The sequence below is a fragment of the Lipotes vexillifer genome, unplaced genomic scaffold (assembly GCF_000442215.2).
Source record: "Lipotes vexillifer unplaced genomic scaffold, Lipotes_vexillifer_v1.1 scaffold24, whole genome shotgun sequence".
Lineage (NCBI taxonomy): Eukaryota > Metazoa > Chordata > Mammalia > Artiodactyla > Lipotidae > Lipotes > Lipotes vexillifer.
Window position 1 is genome coordinate 801,747 of NW_006782914.1, and position 19,748 is coordinate 821,494.

A 19,748-nucleotide genomic window follows, 5' to 3' on the forward strand; every position below is an offset into this window, starting at 1 on the left:
AAAAGATGTAAGAAAGGTGCTTATTTAAAGCATATCATCAAATGATTTTGAAATGCTTATCTTAAATTTCTTTTAAAAAGTAAAAAAAGAAAGCTAGTAGAGGCTTTGGAGTCAGGGTAAACTACTAGCTGTGTGACTTTGGACAGTCTTGTAACTTTCATGTCTAAGTCTCTGCCCATACCTTGACTTTTCTCTTTCTGGAGCTCTGATTAAACTTATGTTTGATCTTCTCATTCTGTTTTACATGTCTTGTAACCCTCCCCTGCCTTTTTAACAGCTTTGTTGTGGAATAATGCACATACTATAAAATTTGCCGTTTGTAAGTATACACATTTGATGGGTTTTTTTGTTTTGTTTGTTTGTTTTTGGCCATGCTGTGTGACTCGTGGGATCTTATTTCCCCAACCAGGGATTGAACCCAGGCTCTCGGCAGTGAAAGCATGGAGTCCTAACCAGTGGACTGCCAGGGAGTTCCCCATTTGATGTTTTTTTTTTCTTTTTTTTTCATTTGATGGTTTTTAACAAATTTATTTAGTTTTATAACCAACATAATCCAGTTTTAGACACCTCACAAAGTTCCCTCGTACTTCTTTGCAGTTTTTCCCTGCTCTCACTCTCAGCCCCAGCTAATTACTAAACTTACTGTTTCTATGGTTTTGCCTTTCTAGAAATTTCATGTAAATGAAATCGTAATATCTTATGTCTGGCTTTTTCCATTACCATAATGTTTTTGAGGTCCAGCAGTGTTGCGTGTTATCTTTAGTTTGTCCCTCTTTATTGCTAAGTAGTATATATCGTTGTATGGATATATCACTTTGTTAGTTATTATGAATAATGTTTCTAGAACATTCAAATACAAGTCTTTGTGTGGACATGTTTTCATTTTGGGGGGGAAGATAGTTAGGAATGGAGTCTTGGAGTCATATGTAAGTTTATGTTTAACATTTCAATAAACAACCAAACTTTTCCTTTGTAAGTGTTTATACCATTCTGCATTCCGACTAGTAAAGTATGAGATTCCAGTTTATACATCCGTGCTTACACTGGTATTGTCAGCCTTTGATTAAAGCCTTTCTAGTGGTTGTGAAGTGGTATTGCATTGTAGTTTTAAATTTGCATTTCCCTAATAATCAGTGAAGTTGAGCACCTTTTCTTATACTTATTTGGTAAAGTAAGCATATTCTCTTTGGTGAAATGTCTCTCCATGTCTTTTGCCCATTTGTGAATTGGATATTTTTTTTAATGTTGAGTTTTCTGAGTCCTTTATCTTATTTGCAAATAAGTCCTAAATCAGTATATGCTATTTTGGGTGGAGTATTTTATAAGTTCCATCAGGTAAAATTGATTGACAGTGTTGTTTAAATCTACTCTATTTTTTCTAGTTTTCCTATCAAGAAAAAGACGAGGTTAAAAAAAAAAAGAGGATGTGAATTGTACAAGATTGCATTTCATAGCATTTATCTATGCCCATATATTTCCAAGTTCTCCCTAAGACGTTTTCCTCTTTTGTCAAGTAGTTGTCTTTGACAGAACTCCTTAGAAAGGTCCACTGTTAATTAATAAATTTGCTTATGTTGTGTTCACTTTTTGCCCATCTTTCATTCATATTGTAGGCTTTAGATGTATGCTCATGAACTGCAAATGATTTAGTTAAAAACATATATATATAATTCATACTGGAGTAATCTGAGTGCTTCTAATGCATGTATATTGCCATTATTTTAGTAGGTTATTTGCATATGTTAAATGTCTAGTTCTAGAGTTTGATTTTGGTGGACTTCATTACCATAGCATGGGACTGAGCTGTGGTCATTGCCATTTGTTTGCAAAGAAGCTCACAGGGAGAAATTCCAAACAAATCTTTGTCTTGCTTTAACAACCAGTAAAAATATAGCAGCAAGTACAACCACTAATCTGTTTCCCCCCCCAAACCAGTTCGTTTTTTCTAGAAGAGAGAAGCAACCATTTAAATGATAAATCACAGTATAATTTTAGTGCTACCCCTAAACCCTGCATTTTTAATAATAGGAGCTTAATGAAAATTTCATGAGTTTAAAGCAGTAGGTTAAGTTGGTTTTGGTAGAAATTCAACCTCACGTTATCATGTGTCAGAGCAGCCTACCAAATGATATTTTTTTCAAGTTACAAGCAGAAGTCACATGAATAAATGTCGTCAGGTCCAGATGCTCTGCCTACCTTCAGTGTACTATGGTTGTGGAGTGGGAGAAGGGGCCAGGATAGCAATAATATACCAGCAGTCTAACTGACATGGCCAGATTTTTTGGTTCTCAGGAGAATGCTCTAAATGTGATCCTGGGGATGGTTCTATTGCTCTACAGGTGCATAAGGGAGTAGGGGGTGATGGAGATTGCATTCCTAAATACTGTAAGTCTCATTGAGAAGGTAACGTTTGCTCAAAGACTTGAAGGAGGTGATAGAATGAAAGTAATGAGTCAGGATGCAGAGATGCAGAGCACTAGGACCTTAAAGATTATTGTAAGGACTTTGGCTTTTATAAAACTTCTTTGAGTAAAATGTGAAAATATTGGAGAGTTTTGAGCAGAGAAGTGACATAATGACATATTTTAAAAGGATTACTTTAGGGACTTCCCTGGTGGTCCAGTGGTTAAGACTCTGCACTTCCATTGCAGGTGCCATGGGTTCGATCCCTGGTCAGGGAACTAAGATCCCATATGCTGTGTGGCATGGCCAAAAATAAATAAATAAAATTAAAAAATTTTTTTAAGATTATTTTATTTCTTTTGGCAAGGGTGGTGTGAGTGGTTTCTGCAGTAAGCCAGGCAAGAGGTGATGATGGCTTGGGCCAGAATAGTAGCAGTGGAGGTGTGAGAAGTGGTTGGATATTGGATGTGTTTTGAAGGCAAGCTGACAGGTTTTGCCATGGGATTATATATGAAGTACATAAAAAGAGGAAATCAAAGATGACATTAAAATTTTTGCCTTAAGGGACTTCCCTGGTGGTCCATTGGTTAAGATTCCACACTTCCACTGCAGGGGGCACAGGTTCGATCCCTGGTTGGGGAACTAAGATCCTGCATGCCACGCAGCTCCCCCCCCCCCAAAAAAAAAGATTTTTGCCTTTAAAAAAAAAGAAAGAATACAACTGGAAGAATAGAGTTACCATTTACTGAGATGGGGAAGACTTTATGAGAAATAGTGTTTGGGTGAAAGATGAGCTCAGTTTTGGCCATGTTACATTTGAGGTGCCTGTTAGACATCAAAATGAAGCTGTTAAGTAGGCAGTTGGATATGTGAGCATGGAGTTCAGGGAAAGATCTGACATGGAAATACAAATTAGAGAGTCATCCAGTGTATTGATGGCAAACTGGATGTGAGCACTAAAAGAATGAATATAAATGGAAAAAAAGTCCAAAGTCTGAGTGAATATAATTGGAAAAAAGAAGTCTAAAGATTGAGGAGAAGACGAGAAATCAGCAGTGGAGTGGCCAGTGAAGGGAAGAAAATCAAACTAACTGATGAAATGTTTTAAGAAGATGAGAATGATTGATTTTGTTAAATGCTGCTGATATATCAATGAAGATGAGTCCTGAGAGTTGACCTTTGGATTTAGAGAAAATCATTGGTGATCTTGTTGAAACTTATTTTAGGAGAGTGCTTGCCTTGGAAGTCTGACTGGAGTGGGTTTTAGAAAGCATAGGAGGAGAAGAAAAGAGGGAAACACTTCTTCCAATGATCTTTACGGTAGATGGAGACAGAAACATTGTGTTAGCTTGAGGGGCAAATGGAGTCATGCAAAGTTTGTTGTGTTTAAAATGGGAAGAATAATAGCATGTTGCGTGCTGATAGGAATAAGTTAATAAAGAAGGGGAAAAAATCAGGGAGAACTGGTGGAGAGTTAGTAAGGGTATGGGGTCTAGAGCACAAGAGTGATTAGACTTAAATAGGAACAGTCACAGGAAGGAAGGCAGAATGTGTGGGTATAGATACTCATTGGTGGACAGATGTGGTAGAGGTTTGTAGAAGTTCTCTTCTTGCTGCTCAGTTTTCTGAGTGAAATGGGAAGTAGATCATCAGTTGAGAGTAAGAATGGTGAAGGAGTGTTGGAGGTTTGAGGAGAGGAGGAGATGGTGTGAAATCATACAGAAGAATGAGAAAATGGACCAGGGAAATATGGTGTGACTGTTGGGCATCATTAAGGGACATTTGAGATTTGTGGTCAGGGCTTTAAAGTGAAACCCAGAGGGTGTTGTTTTGTTTGTTTTTTTCTGTAGTCATATTAATATAGGCAGTTATGGAATAGATGGGGAATTGGATTGAATCAGGGTTGCGTTTGCTAGGTGTATTCCTAGTACAGTAAAACTGGAGAGATTCCTATTTCCCCCCACCCCTGAGGGGTATGTAGGGAAGCAGATTCTTCAAAGGAATACTACCAGACTTTAGTTAGAAAAAGAAGGTGGTGGCTTGCAGGATCTTAGTTCCCCAACCAGGGATCGAACCCATGCCCCCTGCAGTGGAAGCACAGAAGAATCCTAACCAATGGACCTCCAGAGAATTCCATAGAGGTTTCTTTTTGGAATACAGGCTCTTCCTTTTTGTACTGTACTGGTAAGAAAGAGGGGGATGGGGGGGAGAGATTTTGAGAGAGAGAGCATGCTAATATCTATATTTAATATATATCTAGTATCTATAGATATATTAGATATCTAATGTTTATCTATATGTCTAATATATATATTATGTGGAGGATGAAGCTTAAGATCTTCAATCTACTCAGTCTGAATTTATGGAGTTTCACCTATCTCAGTATGTAATGCCTCATCCCTTTTTTAAAAAAAATTATTTATTTATTTATTTAATTTTATTTTTGGCTGCCTTGGGTCTTCATTGCTGCATGCAGGCTTTCTCTAGTTGCAGTGAGCAGAAGTTACTCTTTGTTGCTGTGCATGGGCTTCTCATTGCGGTGGCTTCTCTTGTTGCAGAGCATGGGCTCTAGGCGCATGGGCTTCAGTAGTTGTGGCACGCAGGCTCAGTAGTTGTGGCTCGCAGGCTCTAGAGTGCAGGCTCAGTAGTTGTGGTGGACGGGCTTATGTGCTCTGAGGCATGTGGGATCTTCCCAGACCAGGGCTCAAACCCGTGTCCCCTGCATTGGCAGGTGGATTCTTAACCACTGAGCCACCAGGGAAGTCCACCTCATCCCTTTTTAATCAGTCACCAATAGCAGGATACAGAGTCTAGGGATCCAGGCAGAAGCTTAAGTGGTGGTATAAAAAGTAATTAAAAAACTTTTAAATTTGAAATTATTTCAGGTTTACAGTAATTGACGGAAATGTGTTAATCTTCTACTGTCATCCTAGATTTGTCTTATTCTCCATATTGATGTTTTTGCTTTATGCATTTTGAGACTACTTTATTTGGTGATTCATATTTAAGATTGTTGTAGTAGTCTGGTGAATCAGATATTTGAAATCATGTAATAACCTGCACTATCCCTATTGATGTTTAGCATCTATTTTTTTTTTAGTATTGTCTTTCTTTTGATTAGAATTTGCTTGATATCTCTTTCTATCCCTGTACCATTAGCCATTCCATGGCCTATGCTTTAAGTATTTGTCTTAGAAACAGAGTATAGCTATTATTAGGTTTTATTTTATTTTTAGTTGAATCTGACAGTCACTTTTTTTTTTTTTTGTGGTACGTGGGCCTCTCACTGTTGTGGCCTTTCCCGTTGTGGGGCACAGGCTCAGGACATGCAGGCTCAGCGGCCATGGCTCACGGGCCCAGCTGCTCCACGGCATGTGGGACCTTCCCGGACCAGGGCACGAACCCGTGTCCCCTGCATCGGCAGGTGAACTGTCAACCACTGCGCCACCAGGGAAACCCTGACAGTCACTTTTAGTTGGCCTTAAAATGATCCATTTCCCAGGATCATACCAGCCCCTCTTGAAGTTTCTGGCTGAAACTCGATTTCCCTCCTCTTTGGTTATTTGAAGCCACAGTATCTGCATAGCACTGTTGATTTAGTAATCTCAATCTCACTGGACTTAAATGGAATGATTCTAATATTTTAGGTGTGCTGTCGTCAGTAAACATGTTTGTATATAGTAAATAGTGAATTAAAAATTGAATTATTTTAATGTATTTATCATTAAATTTTTCCTTGTAATATTAGTTGGTTAATTTATAAACCATCTTTTTTAAACTTTCTGTTTTAGTCCCAGAAATCCTGGATAGAAAGCACTTTGACCAAGAGGGAATGTGTATACATTATACCAAGTTCAAAAGACCCTCACAGGTAAGCATACTTCTCTTTCTTCTGGGTTCTTCTAGAAATTAATAAATAAATATATTTATTTATTTACCTATCTACCTACCTACCTTATATTTTTGGCTATGTTGGGTCTTAATTGTGGCACACGAGAACTTTGTTGAGGCATGCAGGATCTTTCATTACGGAGCATGGTCTCTTTGTTGCGGCACTTGGGCTTCTCTTTAGTTGCGATGTGTGGGATTTTTGTCTCTAGTTGTGGCACGAGGGCTCCAGTGCACATGGGCTCTGTAGTTATGGCGTGCGGGCTCTGTAATTGTGGCACACGGGCTCTCTTGTTGAGGTGCGTGGGCTTAGTTGCCACACGGCATGTGGGATCTTAGTTCCCTGACCAGGGATTGAACCCGCGTCCGCTGCATTGGAAGGCGGATTCTTTACCACTGGACCACCAAGGAAGTCCCTCTTCTAGAAATTTAGATGTAAATTATATTGCTATTTATTTATTAAAATTTTAAATTATTAATTATTTGTAGTTACTGTTAACTTTTGTGCTTACTGTTAATTATTCTTTTAGGATTAGGAGGAGGAGCTATCATGGCAAAATATCAGTGTTCTGGAGTTCTTAATGACATTTCACAACATAAAACCTCTTCTTCAAAGTGTTGTTCCATCCCTAATCTCCCCCATATCATACTAGTGTATTACAAAGACAGTTAAGGCTCTCTTTTTTAATTGATTCACTGATACTGAGAACTTAAAAAAGTTTGTGTATCGGTTTAATGGGCATCTAGTGAGTGCCCAACACTATGGTTTATGCTGAAGAAACCAATATGAACCTAATAGTTGCTGGTTTTGTTTGCCAAATTATAGCTATAATGAGCACTTAGTGGAAAACCTATCACCAGAGATTCTGTTGGCATCTCTGATTGTCTTTTGGTCTTTAAAATGGCTTTGATGGGCTTCCCTTGTGGCGCAGTGGTTGAGAGTCCGCCTGCCGATGCAGGGGACACGGGTTCGTGCCCTGGTCTGGGAAGGTCCCACATGCCGTGGAGCGGCTGAGCCCGTGAGCTATGGCCGCTGAGCCTACGCGTCCGGAGCCTGTGCTCCGCAACGGGAGAGGCCACAACAGTGAGAGGCCCGCGTACCACAAAAATAAATAAATAAATAAAAATAAATAAATAAAAATAAATAAAATGGCTTTGATAATAGAAAAAATTTAAGTAAAGGACAGTAGTTAGAATTCAAGAAAAAGACCTGTTGAGATATTTATTGAAGAAATATTTTTCCTAATTTTTTTCTTTTTCTTTAGACCCAAAAATAGCAAGAAGCTCAAAAGGGTAAATCAAAGCTACAGTTATTTTCTGGCCTACAGAGCACATCTTTTCACAGGCACTTAGGAAAAATTAATTGAAAAAGGCATTTACAAGGATTTTTAGTCTTCCTACCTTTCCTGTCTCCTGTTAAACCCTGTTTTCTATGTAGTTATCTTCTCTGCAGCTTTACTTCCATTTGCTATATGGCTCTTATGAAAATACAGCCAAGTAGGTAATCTTTTATTAACTGATGTACTTTAAATTATAGCACCTGTCACCATTATTGTCCATAGTGAGTTTTCGGTAAATATTTGTTGAATAGAATTTCTGAACCTTTTGTTTGTTACATTACATAAACCTGCTGTTTCAATTCAGCATTTCTCTTTTTTTTTAACAGCAAAAAATACCTATTTTGAATATATCTCTCACTTAAACAAATTTCCATTATAAGAGGAATGTGCATGATAACTTTTGGAAAGCTTTGAGATGCAGAAAGTAGGCTCAGGGACTTCCCTCTTGGTGCAGTGGTTAAGAATCCACCTGCCAATGCAGGGGACACGGGTTTGATCTCTGGTCCAGGAAGATGCCACATGCCGCGGAGCATCTAAGCACGTGTGCCCCAACTACTGAGCCTGTGTTGTAGAGCCTGCGAGCCACAGCTACTGAAGCCCGTGCACCTAGAGACCGTGCTTCACAACAAGAGAAGCCACTGCAATGAGAAGCCCATGCACCACAATGAAGAGTAGCCCCCGCTCGCCACAACCAGAGAAAGCCCGCGCACAGCAACGAAGACCCAGAGCAGCCAAAAATAAATAAATTTATTTATTTATTTAATTTAAAAAGTTACTCTGTCATTAAAAAAAAGAAAGTAGGCACAATACTCAGTTTCAAAACATGAAGACAGTCATTATTAATAACATTAATTGTACCTATTTTTAATCTTTTCTCAGTGCATAGCTTTCGTTTTAAAATATTGCTAAATTCAGTCTATACGTAAAGCTTTGAATCTGCTTTTTAACAAAATGTTATAGTAATTACATTTTTTCATGATATAGATATTTTATAAGAATGGTAGTTAATATTCTGTTAGTGTATGTATCACAATTCATATTCCTATCCTACTCTTTGCCATTTGAGTTATTTTCAGTTTTTAGCATTATAAATTAAAATTAGGTCACAGTGGAGATCTTAGTGGATAAAACTTTTTTGTGTTTAAAGTTTTATTCCCGCTTAGTATGTGTAATGCCAAAAAACTTTACAAAAGGTAAAAGAATACACATTATTACCAGTAGTGACAAGATTGCCTGAATATTGACTAGAGTAATATGATCCATCATCTTCAAGAAAAAGTGATGAGTAGAAAATAGTGTATGTATTAAATTTGTATTTATTTGATTACTGTTGAGAAAACATTTTTAATATTCTTTAATATTCCCCCAATTTTTGTTAATTTCTGTAAGTGTCTTTTTAGATCATTAAAATAGATAACCTTAATGTCTCTTCCAATCATTATTCTATGATTTATTTGTATTTCTTACTAATTATTAAAGGTAGGTTTTATTACAAGATAAGATTACATTTCTTAACCAGAAAGCATAAGTGACATTTCCCAGGTCACATAGCTAATAATTCATAAAGATTGGATTAGAATTTAGATCTGCCAGTTCTAAATAAGACTGTGTTGTTCTTTCATTGAGAGAAAATTATGGTTTTGCTTTATTAAAAAATAGATTGTATTATCATTAAGGAGCTTATTTCTTGTAATTTTGTTAATTTTACTTTGCAGTAGAAATAATACAAGTCCTCATTAGGTGTTAAAGAAATCTCAAGCTGTTATTAAATACCCTTGCCTGTAGCCATCCATATGAGACCTAATTTACAAACACCATTAGCTGGTCATTTTTTCCTACACTAATTGGATTTTAAAATTAATTTAATATGAATAGGTTAATCATATTTATAAGGTACCAAAAAGTATAAGTGAAAGCCTCGTTTTTAGCACTGTGCCTTAACTATAAGTTCCCCTCCCTAAAGGAAACTGGTGTTACCTATTCCTTGGGATACCTTTCAGAAATAGATATACTCTTTGCCTGACCAAGCAGATGTATATTTATTCCTCCCTCTTCCCTTTTAAATACATACTGTTTATCTCGTGTTTATTATCTTGGCAATAACCACTTTGCTCTTAATTTTTGCATCCTTTTTAATTATATATCTGGATCATAATTTTAGTATTCCCTTAGGACATTTTAGCTATTCTGTTTTTTTGCTGTTAGAAAAAAAAATTCTGTGGGTTTTTTTCAGCACTAGCTGTCCCTGACTCCTTGTTTGGCGCCTTACAATAAATGCTGCTCTTTCCTTTACCACAATAAATGAATGAATGAATGAATGAATGAATAAATGAAAAAAATTCTGTAGTGAATAACCTTATAAATGAATCGTTTTACACATATGCTGTAGATATTTTTTAACCTTCACTCTTAGTACTTTAGACTTAGAGAAAGAGTCTGCATTTTTCATTTTCATAAGTATTGCCAAATTGCCCTCCATAGAGAGTTTATCAATTTATACTCCTCCCAGCAGATACGAGGCTACTTTCCTCTATATTCTCACCAAGATATTGTCTTAAAGGATTAAAAAAATTTTTTTTCTAATCAAATACATTTTCATGTTTGTTTTTACCGTGAATTATCTGTTCATATATTTTCCTATTTTATATTGATTCAATGAAGCTCTTATATATTAGGAAAAGTAACATTTTGTCTGCAAATATTTTTTCTCAGTTTACCTTTAGACTTTATGAGTGACATATTTTTGCCACATAAAAATGTTGTATTTTTTATGTAGTTAAATCTGTCAGTCTTTTATGGTTTCTGGGTTTTAAGTCACAACTAATTATATTTAAAATATGAAAATCATGTTAGTTTTAAAAAGTAGTTATGTGAATATGTAAATTAAGGTATAAATGTCTTGTGCTATCTACTGAAAAATTAAACTAAATACATAATTTTTCCTTTGTTTTGTATTTTTTTATGGATTTTATATAGTTTAAACTAAAAAAAATTTTCCCTTTAAGTAATAGATTTACCTTGTTTTATAGGTGCCTTCCAGGATGTCAAATTTGTCAACAACTCGTCAGGTAATTTTCATAACTCCATTACACAAATTTTGAAAAATAAAACTAATGTATAAAAAAAATCAGAATACATTGGGATAAATTCACAGGCCATTATGTTTAAGGGTTACTTTACTCAGACTTGGGAGGTGAAGGATCAGGCAAAGCTGCTTGAAACTCAAGTGTAGGTATCTGAGCAGAGTTCTAAAGCTGAATGTGACTTAGGTAAAGATTGAGGGAAAGGGATTTTAGGCAGAGAGAACAGGATGTGGGAAGGCCTGACAGTGAAAGAGATTATGGTTCTGTCAGGAACCTGCAGGCTGTAGAATGTAAGATGGATATTGGCGAGATCTGAGTCTGGAGAAATAAGTAGGGCTAGATCATTTAAGCTCTTTGTGTAATATGCCACACAGTTTTGATTTTATGTTAAACGGGTAGTATTATATAGGGAAGTAACATGTTTAGTCTTTTTTTTTTTTCCTCAATAAAAGCAGTTGGTATTTTGGGAAGATTGGATTGGGAGAAAAAAATAGTTTAGAAACTTTTGGAGTAATTCTGGCAAAAAATGAGAGTCTGAGTTAAGATACTGGCTATGGTGATGAAGGAGAAGTAGGCATATTTGAAGGGATTAATCTGGAGAAAGGGAAGATTTGAGGATGGTACCTAAATTTCTTACTTAGGCAAAGAGTAATGTTGTTCTTTTAACCTGTGATGAAAGAAGACAAGAGGAAGATGAGAAGGTCTCTTGGTGGTGGGCTAGGAACAGAAGTGCATAGAATACGTTCATTTAGATATATTGAGTTGTTTTACCATCTCCAGTCCTATTCATTTGTTCCTCTAGATGGGAAGTTTTCTGTCTGGTGTCTTTCCACTCATGCTGAAGAGCTTCCTTTAGCATTTGGTATAATGCAGATATACTGGAGAGGAATTTTCTCAGCTTGGTTTATCTGAAAATATGTTTATTTTACTCTCATTTTAAAAGGATATTTTCACTGAATGTGGAATTCTGAGTTGACAGTTTTCTCATTCTAGTGTTTTGAAGATACCATTATATTGTCTTCTAGCTGTTGGTTTCTAGTGAGAAGTCAGCTGTCGTTAGTTTAGTTGCTCTCCTGTGTGTAATGGGTCCTTTTTTCCTCTGTTTTAAGGATTTTTTTTTTTTTCCCCTGTAATTCTGGATTTCAACAGCAGGTCTATGATGTGCCTAGGAATGGTTCTTTTTGTACTTCTTCTTGCATAAATATCTGCAAGTTCATATTTTTCACCAAATTTGTAAGTTTTCAGCCATTATTTCCTAAAATACTTTTCTGCCCCATTCTCTATCTCTCTTCCCTCAGAAACTCCAGTTATACATATATTAGATTGCTTGATATTTTCCACAAGTCACTGAGGCCGTGTTTCATTTTTATTTAATTAAAATAGTTTTTCCCATTTATTAGATTAGATCATTTGTATTGATCTGTCTTCAGGTTCACTAACACTTATTTCTGCAATCTCCAATGCTGTTTTGCCCATCCAGTAGGAAGTAGATGCCCCAAACTAAATTTAGAAGACTGTATCATCAAATACTAATGTATTTATACTATTTTAATTCTATGGTGAAGGTATTAATTTACTGATATCCTAAAATCTAAAAGATTAATTTTCATACTCTGAGTTCATTTATTTTCATATGGTTTTTCATTGACTAATTTTTTAAAAGGTCTTTTTAAAATTTTATTACTTTTTTCCTTTAGGTGTTTTTGTGGTCGCTTGGTCAAGCAACATGCTTGTTTTACTGCAAGTCTTGCCATGAAATACTCAGATGTGAAATTGGGTGACCATTTTAATCAGACATTAGAAGAGTGGTCTGTGGAAAAACATACAGAACAGAGCCCAACGGATGCTTATGGAGTCATAAATTTTCAAGGGGGTTCTCATTCCTACAGAGCTAAGGTAGGTCATATATTTGAGTTTCTTCATTTACCTTATTACCTAATAATGTACATTTATTACCTGACAATAATATTGTGTCAGAAAATTAGTTTCAATCATTTCCTTACGTATTTTGAAGTTCTTTGTATAGGTACATATATGAATATAGAATTGTTATATCTTGTTGAATTGAACCTTTTTTTTTAGTTTAGTCTACTATCTCACTTTTTCTTCCTTTTTTTTGGTCTTTTGGATTAAGTATTTTTTAAGCTTTCCTTTATAGCATTTTATTTATACATTGTTTTTCTATTCTTTAGATTAATCTTATAATAAATACTATAAAATGCATTTATAACTTGTTACTATTATAAATTAGTACTTTTACCACTTCCTGGACAATGCAAGAAACTTTAGAATACTTGTGACTACACTTTTTTCCCTCATGACTAATGTGCTCTTGTTGGCATGAATTTTATTTCTTCGTGTATTTTAAACTTCCAAATCATAATTATTATTCATTTAGATGTATCAACATATTACCCTGTAGATTCTTCCACCTGCCTCCCTCCCTGCCTTGATTTGATAAGCAGTGCCAAATGCTGGGCCTGTCTCTCCATTTTTTCTATTCTCTTGGATCCTGATCCCACAAGTTGTCACTGCTTTGGTAGCTCACTGATAGCTTAACAACAGGTGTTATTTATCTAGTTTCTAGTTTCTCTAGTTCCCAGGGGCAGTTAGTCGAAAACAACCTAGTCCATCATTGTTGGAAATGGAATTCCTCATTTATTACTAACATAATCTTTTTTTTAAAAAAATTAACTTTAGATTGTTTTCCAAACACTACTTAATGTACCCAAGTATAATAATGAGTTAAACAGAACTAATGCAGAAAGACTTAGTACAGAATGAATCTCATTACAAATCATTCTTAAGGGATTCTGGAGTCTTCTCAGTTTTATATAATTCTGATATTTTGGGATAATTTTCTCTGTTGTTTGATCTCTATTTGTAAAGGAATTGGCAATATGTTGTTTTGCAAAGAACCTTTATTAGAGATGATTAAAAGTGTTTTTCTGGGCTTCCCTGGTGGTGCAGTGGTTGAGAGTCCGCCTGCCAATGCAGGGGACATGGGTTCGTGCCCCGGTCCAGGAAGATCCCACATGCTGAAGAGCAGCTAGGCCCGTGAGCCATGGCCGCTGAGCCTGCACGTCTGGAGCCTGTGCTCTGCAATGGGAGAGGCCACAACAGTGAGAGGCCTGCGTACCGCAAAAAAAAAGTGTTTTTCTTCCAACATGTGAATATTTTAGATTTCTTATGAGCTAAGTCATAGGTGATTTAGATAAAGAAAATGAATTACAGTAGTCATAGCAAGTAAATTTTGTGATGTCACTTACCAGAAAGATCATTTTTTTAATCTTTCAAACCAGAGGAACTTACTCCACAGATATGATAGCTTATTTTCTTATAGAATGATTTTTCAAAAATTAAAGTGGTGATTCATCTGAACACCTTGAAATACTGAGCAAAATTTATTATTTTCAGTAATTTGTGAGTCAAATCCACAGTTACTTCCAGTGAAGGAAACAATCATCTGTATTAAAAAATCTGTGTTACTTTACTGCATAGTCACAATTATGATCAATGGATTAGATCATTGATCAAACTTTCAAACAGATAATTCAGTGTTTGCCTCTCATAGTTGCAAGAGTTGTAGAAGTCTCCATGTTTTCACCATTCTTCTCTTATTTTCCCTTTTCCCATCATCTTACCTATCCTTAACACTTCTCACTCAATGCATACTCATAGTTAAACAAGGCAGTGAGTACTGTGGATAAATTTGTAAATCAGATGAATGGTAATTAAGTTTATGTAAACAGAAAGAGTAACAAATTTACGTCTTGGTTTAAAAATTACAGTGCCACTACTTCTAGAGCTCTTATGGAATGATTTTCCAACTTTAAAATTGTTTGCTATTGCTTATTCCTGGAAGTGTAAATATATTGCCAGTAGCCTGTGAAATCTGTTTTATAATAATCTGATCCAAACAAAAGTTTTATTAAATCATATAATGTTGCATTTTGAAACCTATGAATATTCAATTGTTAATTATTGTTTTAAAATCTTTTTTATTAGTATGTGAGGCTATCATATGACACCAAACCTGAAGTCATTCTACAACTTCTGCTTAAAGAATGGCAAATGGAATTACCCAAACTTGTTATCTCTGTACACGGTGGCATGCAGAAATTTGAGCTTCACCCACGAATCAAGCAGTTGCTTGGAAAGGGTCTTATTAAAGCTGCAGTTACAACTGGAGCCTGGATTTTAACAGGAGGAGTAAACACGGGTAATGTTATTATACCAATTTTATTTGGTGTGCTTGTAAATTCTTCATAATATCAATTAGATATTTGAAAAGTCAACACTGAATATAAATATATTCAATTCTTCTGTTAAATAATCTACTTCCTAAGTATAAATGCTAACTGAAAAAGTATTTGGTTTTCATTTATTCTTTTAAAAGAATAATACGCTTTATCATTCACTTTTTTTTTTATTAAGACTTTATTTATTTATTTATTTCTGGCCATGCCGTGCGGCTTGTGGGATCTTAGTTCCCGGACCAGGGATCGAATCCGGGACCCCTGCCCCTCCGTGAAAGCGCCAAGTCCTAACCACTGGACCGCCAGGGAATCCCCAAGAATAATATGCTGTAGAGCAGGGGTTTGCAAACTGTGGCTCCATGCACCAAATCCAGCCTACTCCTTATTTTTGTAAATAAAGGTTTTTTGGAATGCAGCCACACTCATTTGTTTTTGTATTGTTTTGTATCATACTTTTGTGCTACAAAAGCAGAGGTGAGTGGTCTGACAAACACTGTATGCCCTGCAAAGCCTAAAATATTTACAATTTGGTCCTTTATAAGAAAGTTTGCTGACTCCCTACTGTAAAGTGAAGTGGTGTTCTTGTCACTCTGTGACTACTGGTAAATTGAGAGAAGAATGGCAATTCATTGCCTAGACACTGGTAAGAAATAGCTTTTCAAATTAATTTTTAATGTACTATAATCTTTCATTTTAAGTCTTCCCTATCAGATATACAGGTTGGATATATGGAAAGCAAATTAATTTTTTTGTTGTTGTTGTTGTTGTTGTTGTTTTTTTTTGTTTTTTTTTTTGTTTTTTTTTTTTGCGGTACGCGGGCCTCTCACTGTTGTGGCCTCTCCCGTTGCGGAGCACAGGCTCTGGACGCGCAGGCTGAGCAGCCGTGGCTCACAGGCGCAGCCGCTTTGCGGCATGTGGGATCCTCCCGGAGCGGGGCACGAACCCGTGTCCCCTGCATCCGCAGGCGGACTCTCAACCACTGCGCCACCAGGGAAGCCCAAGCAAATTAATTTTAATATCCAAAGTAAAACATAGTTATTATTTAAATTAGCTTGGAAAAATCTAATTTGTTATCAGCAGCTATGTTTTGAACCTCATTGTGTGTCAGGCACTCTTCTGGCTGCTGAAAATATATCATTCTACAAAATAAAATATTTACCTTCATGGAACTTGTATTCTAGTGGGGAAGATGCAAACAACAAACAGATAACTAAATAATGTATAATAAATTAGATGATAAGTGCTTTGGAGACACATGAAATACAGAGGAGGGATAGTGAGGGATGGTCGAGGGGACTTCATTGATAAGGTGACATTTGAGTAGAGATGGAAGGAAATGAAGTGAGCAAGATAAGAATACTGTGGGGCAGAGCATTTAAAGGAGAAGTGGCAAGTGTTGGAAGAATAGTAAGAAAGGTCCAGTGTAGCTTGACTGGAATGAGCAAGGAGTGCCAAGTGATGAAATCAGAAAGTTATGGGTGAGTGGTGGTGGTGGTAGGCCTGGCGTGGGGTGGTGTGGTGAATAGCATGGGCAATAGACAGATCATCATATAAGGCCTTGTAGGCCATTATAAGCACTATGACCTTTAATCGAATGAGAAGGGGAGGTTTTAAACAGAGTTGACAAGAGCAAAGATCACTTGAATGATGGTTTAAAAATAGACTGTAAACAGGCAAGGCATCACTTGGAAGAACAGTAAAGATGCTGTTTCCATAATCCATGTTAGGAATGAGATCTAATGCATTATAAAAATCAAATCGAGTGGTGCATTGGTTTGCTAGGACTGCTATAATAAAATACCACAGACTTGGTGGCTTAAACAAAAGAAATTTATTTTCTCACAGTTCTGGAGACCCAAGGTCAAGATGTTAGCAGGTTTGGTTCCTCCTGAGGCATCTCTCCTTGACTTACAGATGGCTCTCTTCTCCCTGTGTCCTCCTGTGGCCTTCCCCCTGTGCATGTGCATCCCTGGTGTCGCTTTTTGTGTCCAAATTTCCCCTTCTTACAAGGGCACCTGTCAGATTGGATTAGGGCCCACTCTAACAGCCTCATTTTCACATGATAACCTAAAGAACCTATTTCCAAATACAGTCACATTCTGAGATACTGGGATTAGGGTTGCAACATAGGAATTTTGGAGAGGTTACAGTTCAGTCCATAACAAGTGGTAATGAGAAGTTGTGTGCTCTTTTCAATTATCTTTTCTACTTTCCTCCCAATTTTGACACAGTTGGAAAACTTTTGTAGTTTTTTGTGAGCTTGTGTGTTTTGCTTATAGTCCTGAGCCATACTCTTCTTTTTTTTAAGATGATGTTTAGAGCAGTAACAAAAACTACAGTTAACATGAGGAATCTAAGAGAGGAGACTAGGCCTAACAACATGGTAGAAGTTAACTTTTACGTGTGTTTCAGGCAATTGTAGTGATTTGACATTGTGGGTTTTTTTTTCTTTTTTGTCCTTGTGTTTTCTTTTGTAAGTTTGTCTTTTGGACCTTGTTGCCTTTTATCTAGTGTATGTAAAGAAAAATACCACCAATTGTAGTGTTATTGAGCAAAGGATTGTTCTGAACACTGTAAAGACTTACAAATAAAGTGAATTAAATTTTGTATGAACAGGTGTGGCAAAACATGTTGGTGATGCCCTTAAAGAACATACTTCCAGATCATCTCGAAAGATTTGCACTATCGGAATAGCTCCGTGGGGAGTGATTGAAAACAGAAATGATCTTGTTGGGAGAGATGTAAGAGTACTTTTTAAAATTTCTTACATTTAAACTTATGTATAAACGAAATTAGAGCAAGAATAATGCGAAGTAAACCTAAAATATTCATGATCATACCACGACCGTTTCGAAAATGCATTCATAGATACAAAAAGTAGTGTTAATACATTTTGTTTCTGCCTTCTTTTGTACAACTATTTCACACCATTTCCATGTCATGCTAGTCTTTGTAATTAAATTTTTAATGCCGACATTCTATTAAGAATTAATTGTATTGTCTGTAAGAGTAGTAATCAAATACCGGTGTTTTATTCAAGTAGGGTAAAGACATGTGAATTGGTTATAGATATCTTTCAAGAGATTATTAAAAAGGAGTTACCGAATTATAATGATCACGTTCAAGTGCAATTAAATTTCTAACATCAATTTGAAAGATTCTACTTATGACTGGAAAAATAACTATGACATTTGATTGCTTTTATTCAGTGTCCTTTATATATTTCACTTTATTCAGTAATAACTTAATAGTTTCTTCACATTGTTTGTTTATTTGCTTGTTTGCTGCTGTTTCCTTTGCATGGGATGATGAAATATGGTATATTCTGCAATGACAGCCGAAATACAATACTGTGGTTCAACCCATTATTGAATAATCTTCAGTTGCTTAAAAGCTCATGCTTTTTGATATATTCTTTTACATTTTCTATTTGTTGCTATGCATAAATAGAATCTTACCTCCTACTTGCCTTTACAAATTATTTCAAAATTTGTTTTTACTTTATATTAAATTTAATCCTGCCCACTAACTCTCATGTTTGCTATTGTTTAGGTGGTTGCTCCTTACCAAACGTTATTGAACCCTCTGAGCAAATTGAATGTTCTGAATAATCTACATTCCCATTTCATACTGGTGGATGATGGCACTGTTGGAAAGTATGGGGCAGAAGTCAGACTGAGAAGAGAACTTGAAAAAACTATTAATCAGCAAAGAATTCATGCTAGTAAGGGAATTTATAAATTTGTTGTTGTTGAAATTATCCTGGGCTGTATTAATTGCGAGCAGCATTCTAAAAAAGGTAGACTGTTCTTTATGTGTTCATTTCCTTATGTAGCAGGATAACATACAACACAACCATGAATGACTGACCTTACACAAAATAAGATCTAGGAAAGGAAGTCTGAGATTAAATAGGGTACTCAGATAACAAAGCCAAAGCCACAGAGGTTCATTGGAAGCTTTGTTGCTATTGTAATCCCACTGCAGCTCAAGGAATTCAGAAATATTCTTAATGTATGATACATTCCAATAGCCGACTTTGAAATTCAGATTGAAGAGGAAAAATATACTTTATTGTGCAGTAATAATCACCTTGCTTAAAGTTGATAACACGAGTAGGTATCACTCTTTGGTAGATATGTCTTAAAAGTTGGTATTTTTGACACTGGTCTTCCTTTCATTTTTACATCTTTATTGGAGTATAATTGCTTTACAGTGGTGTGTTAGTTTCTGCTTTATAACAAAGTGAATCAGCCATACATATACATATGTTCCCATCTCTTCCCTCTTGCGTCTCCCTCCCTCCGACCCTCCCCATCCCACCCCTCCAGGTGGTCACAAAGCACCGAGCTGATCCCCCTGTGCCATGCGGCTGCCCCTCACCAGCTATCTACCTTATGTTTGGTAGTGTATATATGTCCATGCCTCTCTCTCGCTTTGACACAGATTACTCTTCCCACGCCCCATATCCTCAAGTCCATTCTCTAGTAGGTCTGTGTCTTTATTCCTGCCTTACCCCTAGGTGCTTCATGACATTTTTTTCTTCTTAGATTCCATATATATGTGTTAGCACACGGTATTTGTCTTTCTCTTTCTGACTTACTTCACTCTGTATGACAGACTCTAGGTCTGTCCACCTCATTACAAATAGCTCAATTTCGTTTCTTTTTATGGCTGAGTAATATTCCATTGTATATATGTGCCACATCTTCTTTATCCATTCATCCGATGATGGACACTCAGGTTGCTTCCATCTCCGGGCTATTGTAAATAGA

At 36.1% G+C, this 19,748-nt stretch overlaps 1 protein-coding gene across 1 annotated transcript in view; it reads left to right on the forward strand.

Annotated features, from left to right (window-relative positions):
• The window catches only part of TRPM7 (transient receptor potential cation channel subfamily M member 7), a 125,040-nt gene that overhangs the window by 19,452 nt on the left and 85,840 nt on the right, over positions 1–19,748 (forward strand). The window contains exons 2-7 of the mRNA XM_007455525.1: positions 6,195–6,274; positions 10,661–10,699; positions 12,412–12,610; positions 14,723–14,936; positions 17,590–17,714; positions 18,526–18,697. Of these exons, the coding sequence (XP_007455587.1) occupies positions 6,195–6,274; positions 10,661–10,699; positions 12,412–12,610; positions 14,723–14,936; positions 17,590–17,714; positions 18,526–18,697 (829 nt within the window). The remainder of the gene's footprint in view (positions 1–6,194; positions 6,275–10,660; positions 10,700–12,411; positions 12,611–14,722; positions 14,937–17,589; positions 17,715–18,525; positions 18,698–19,748) is intronic.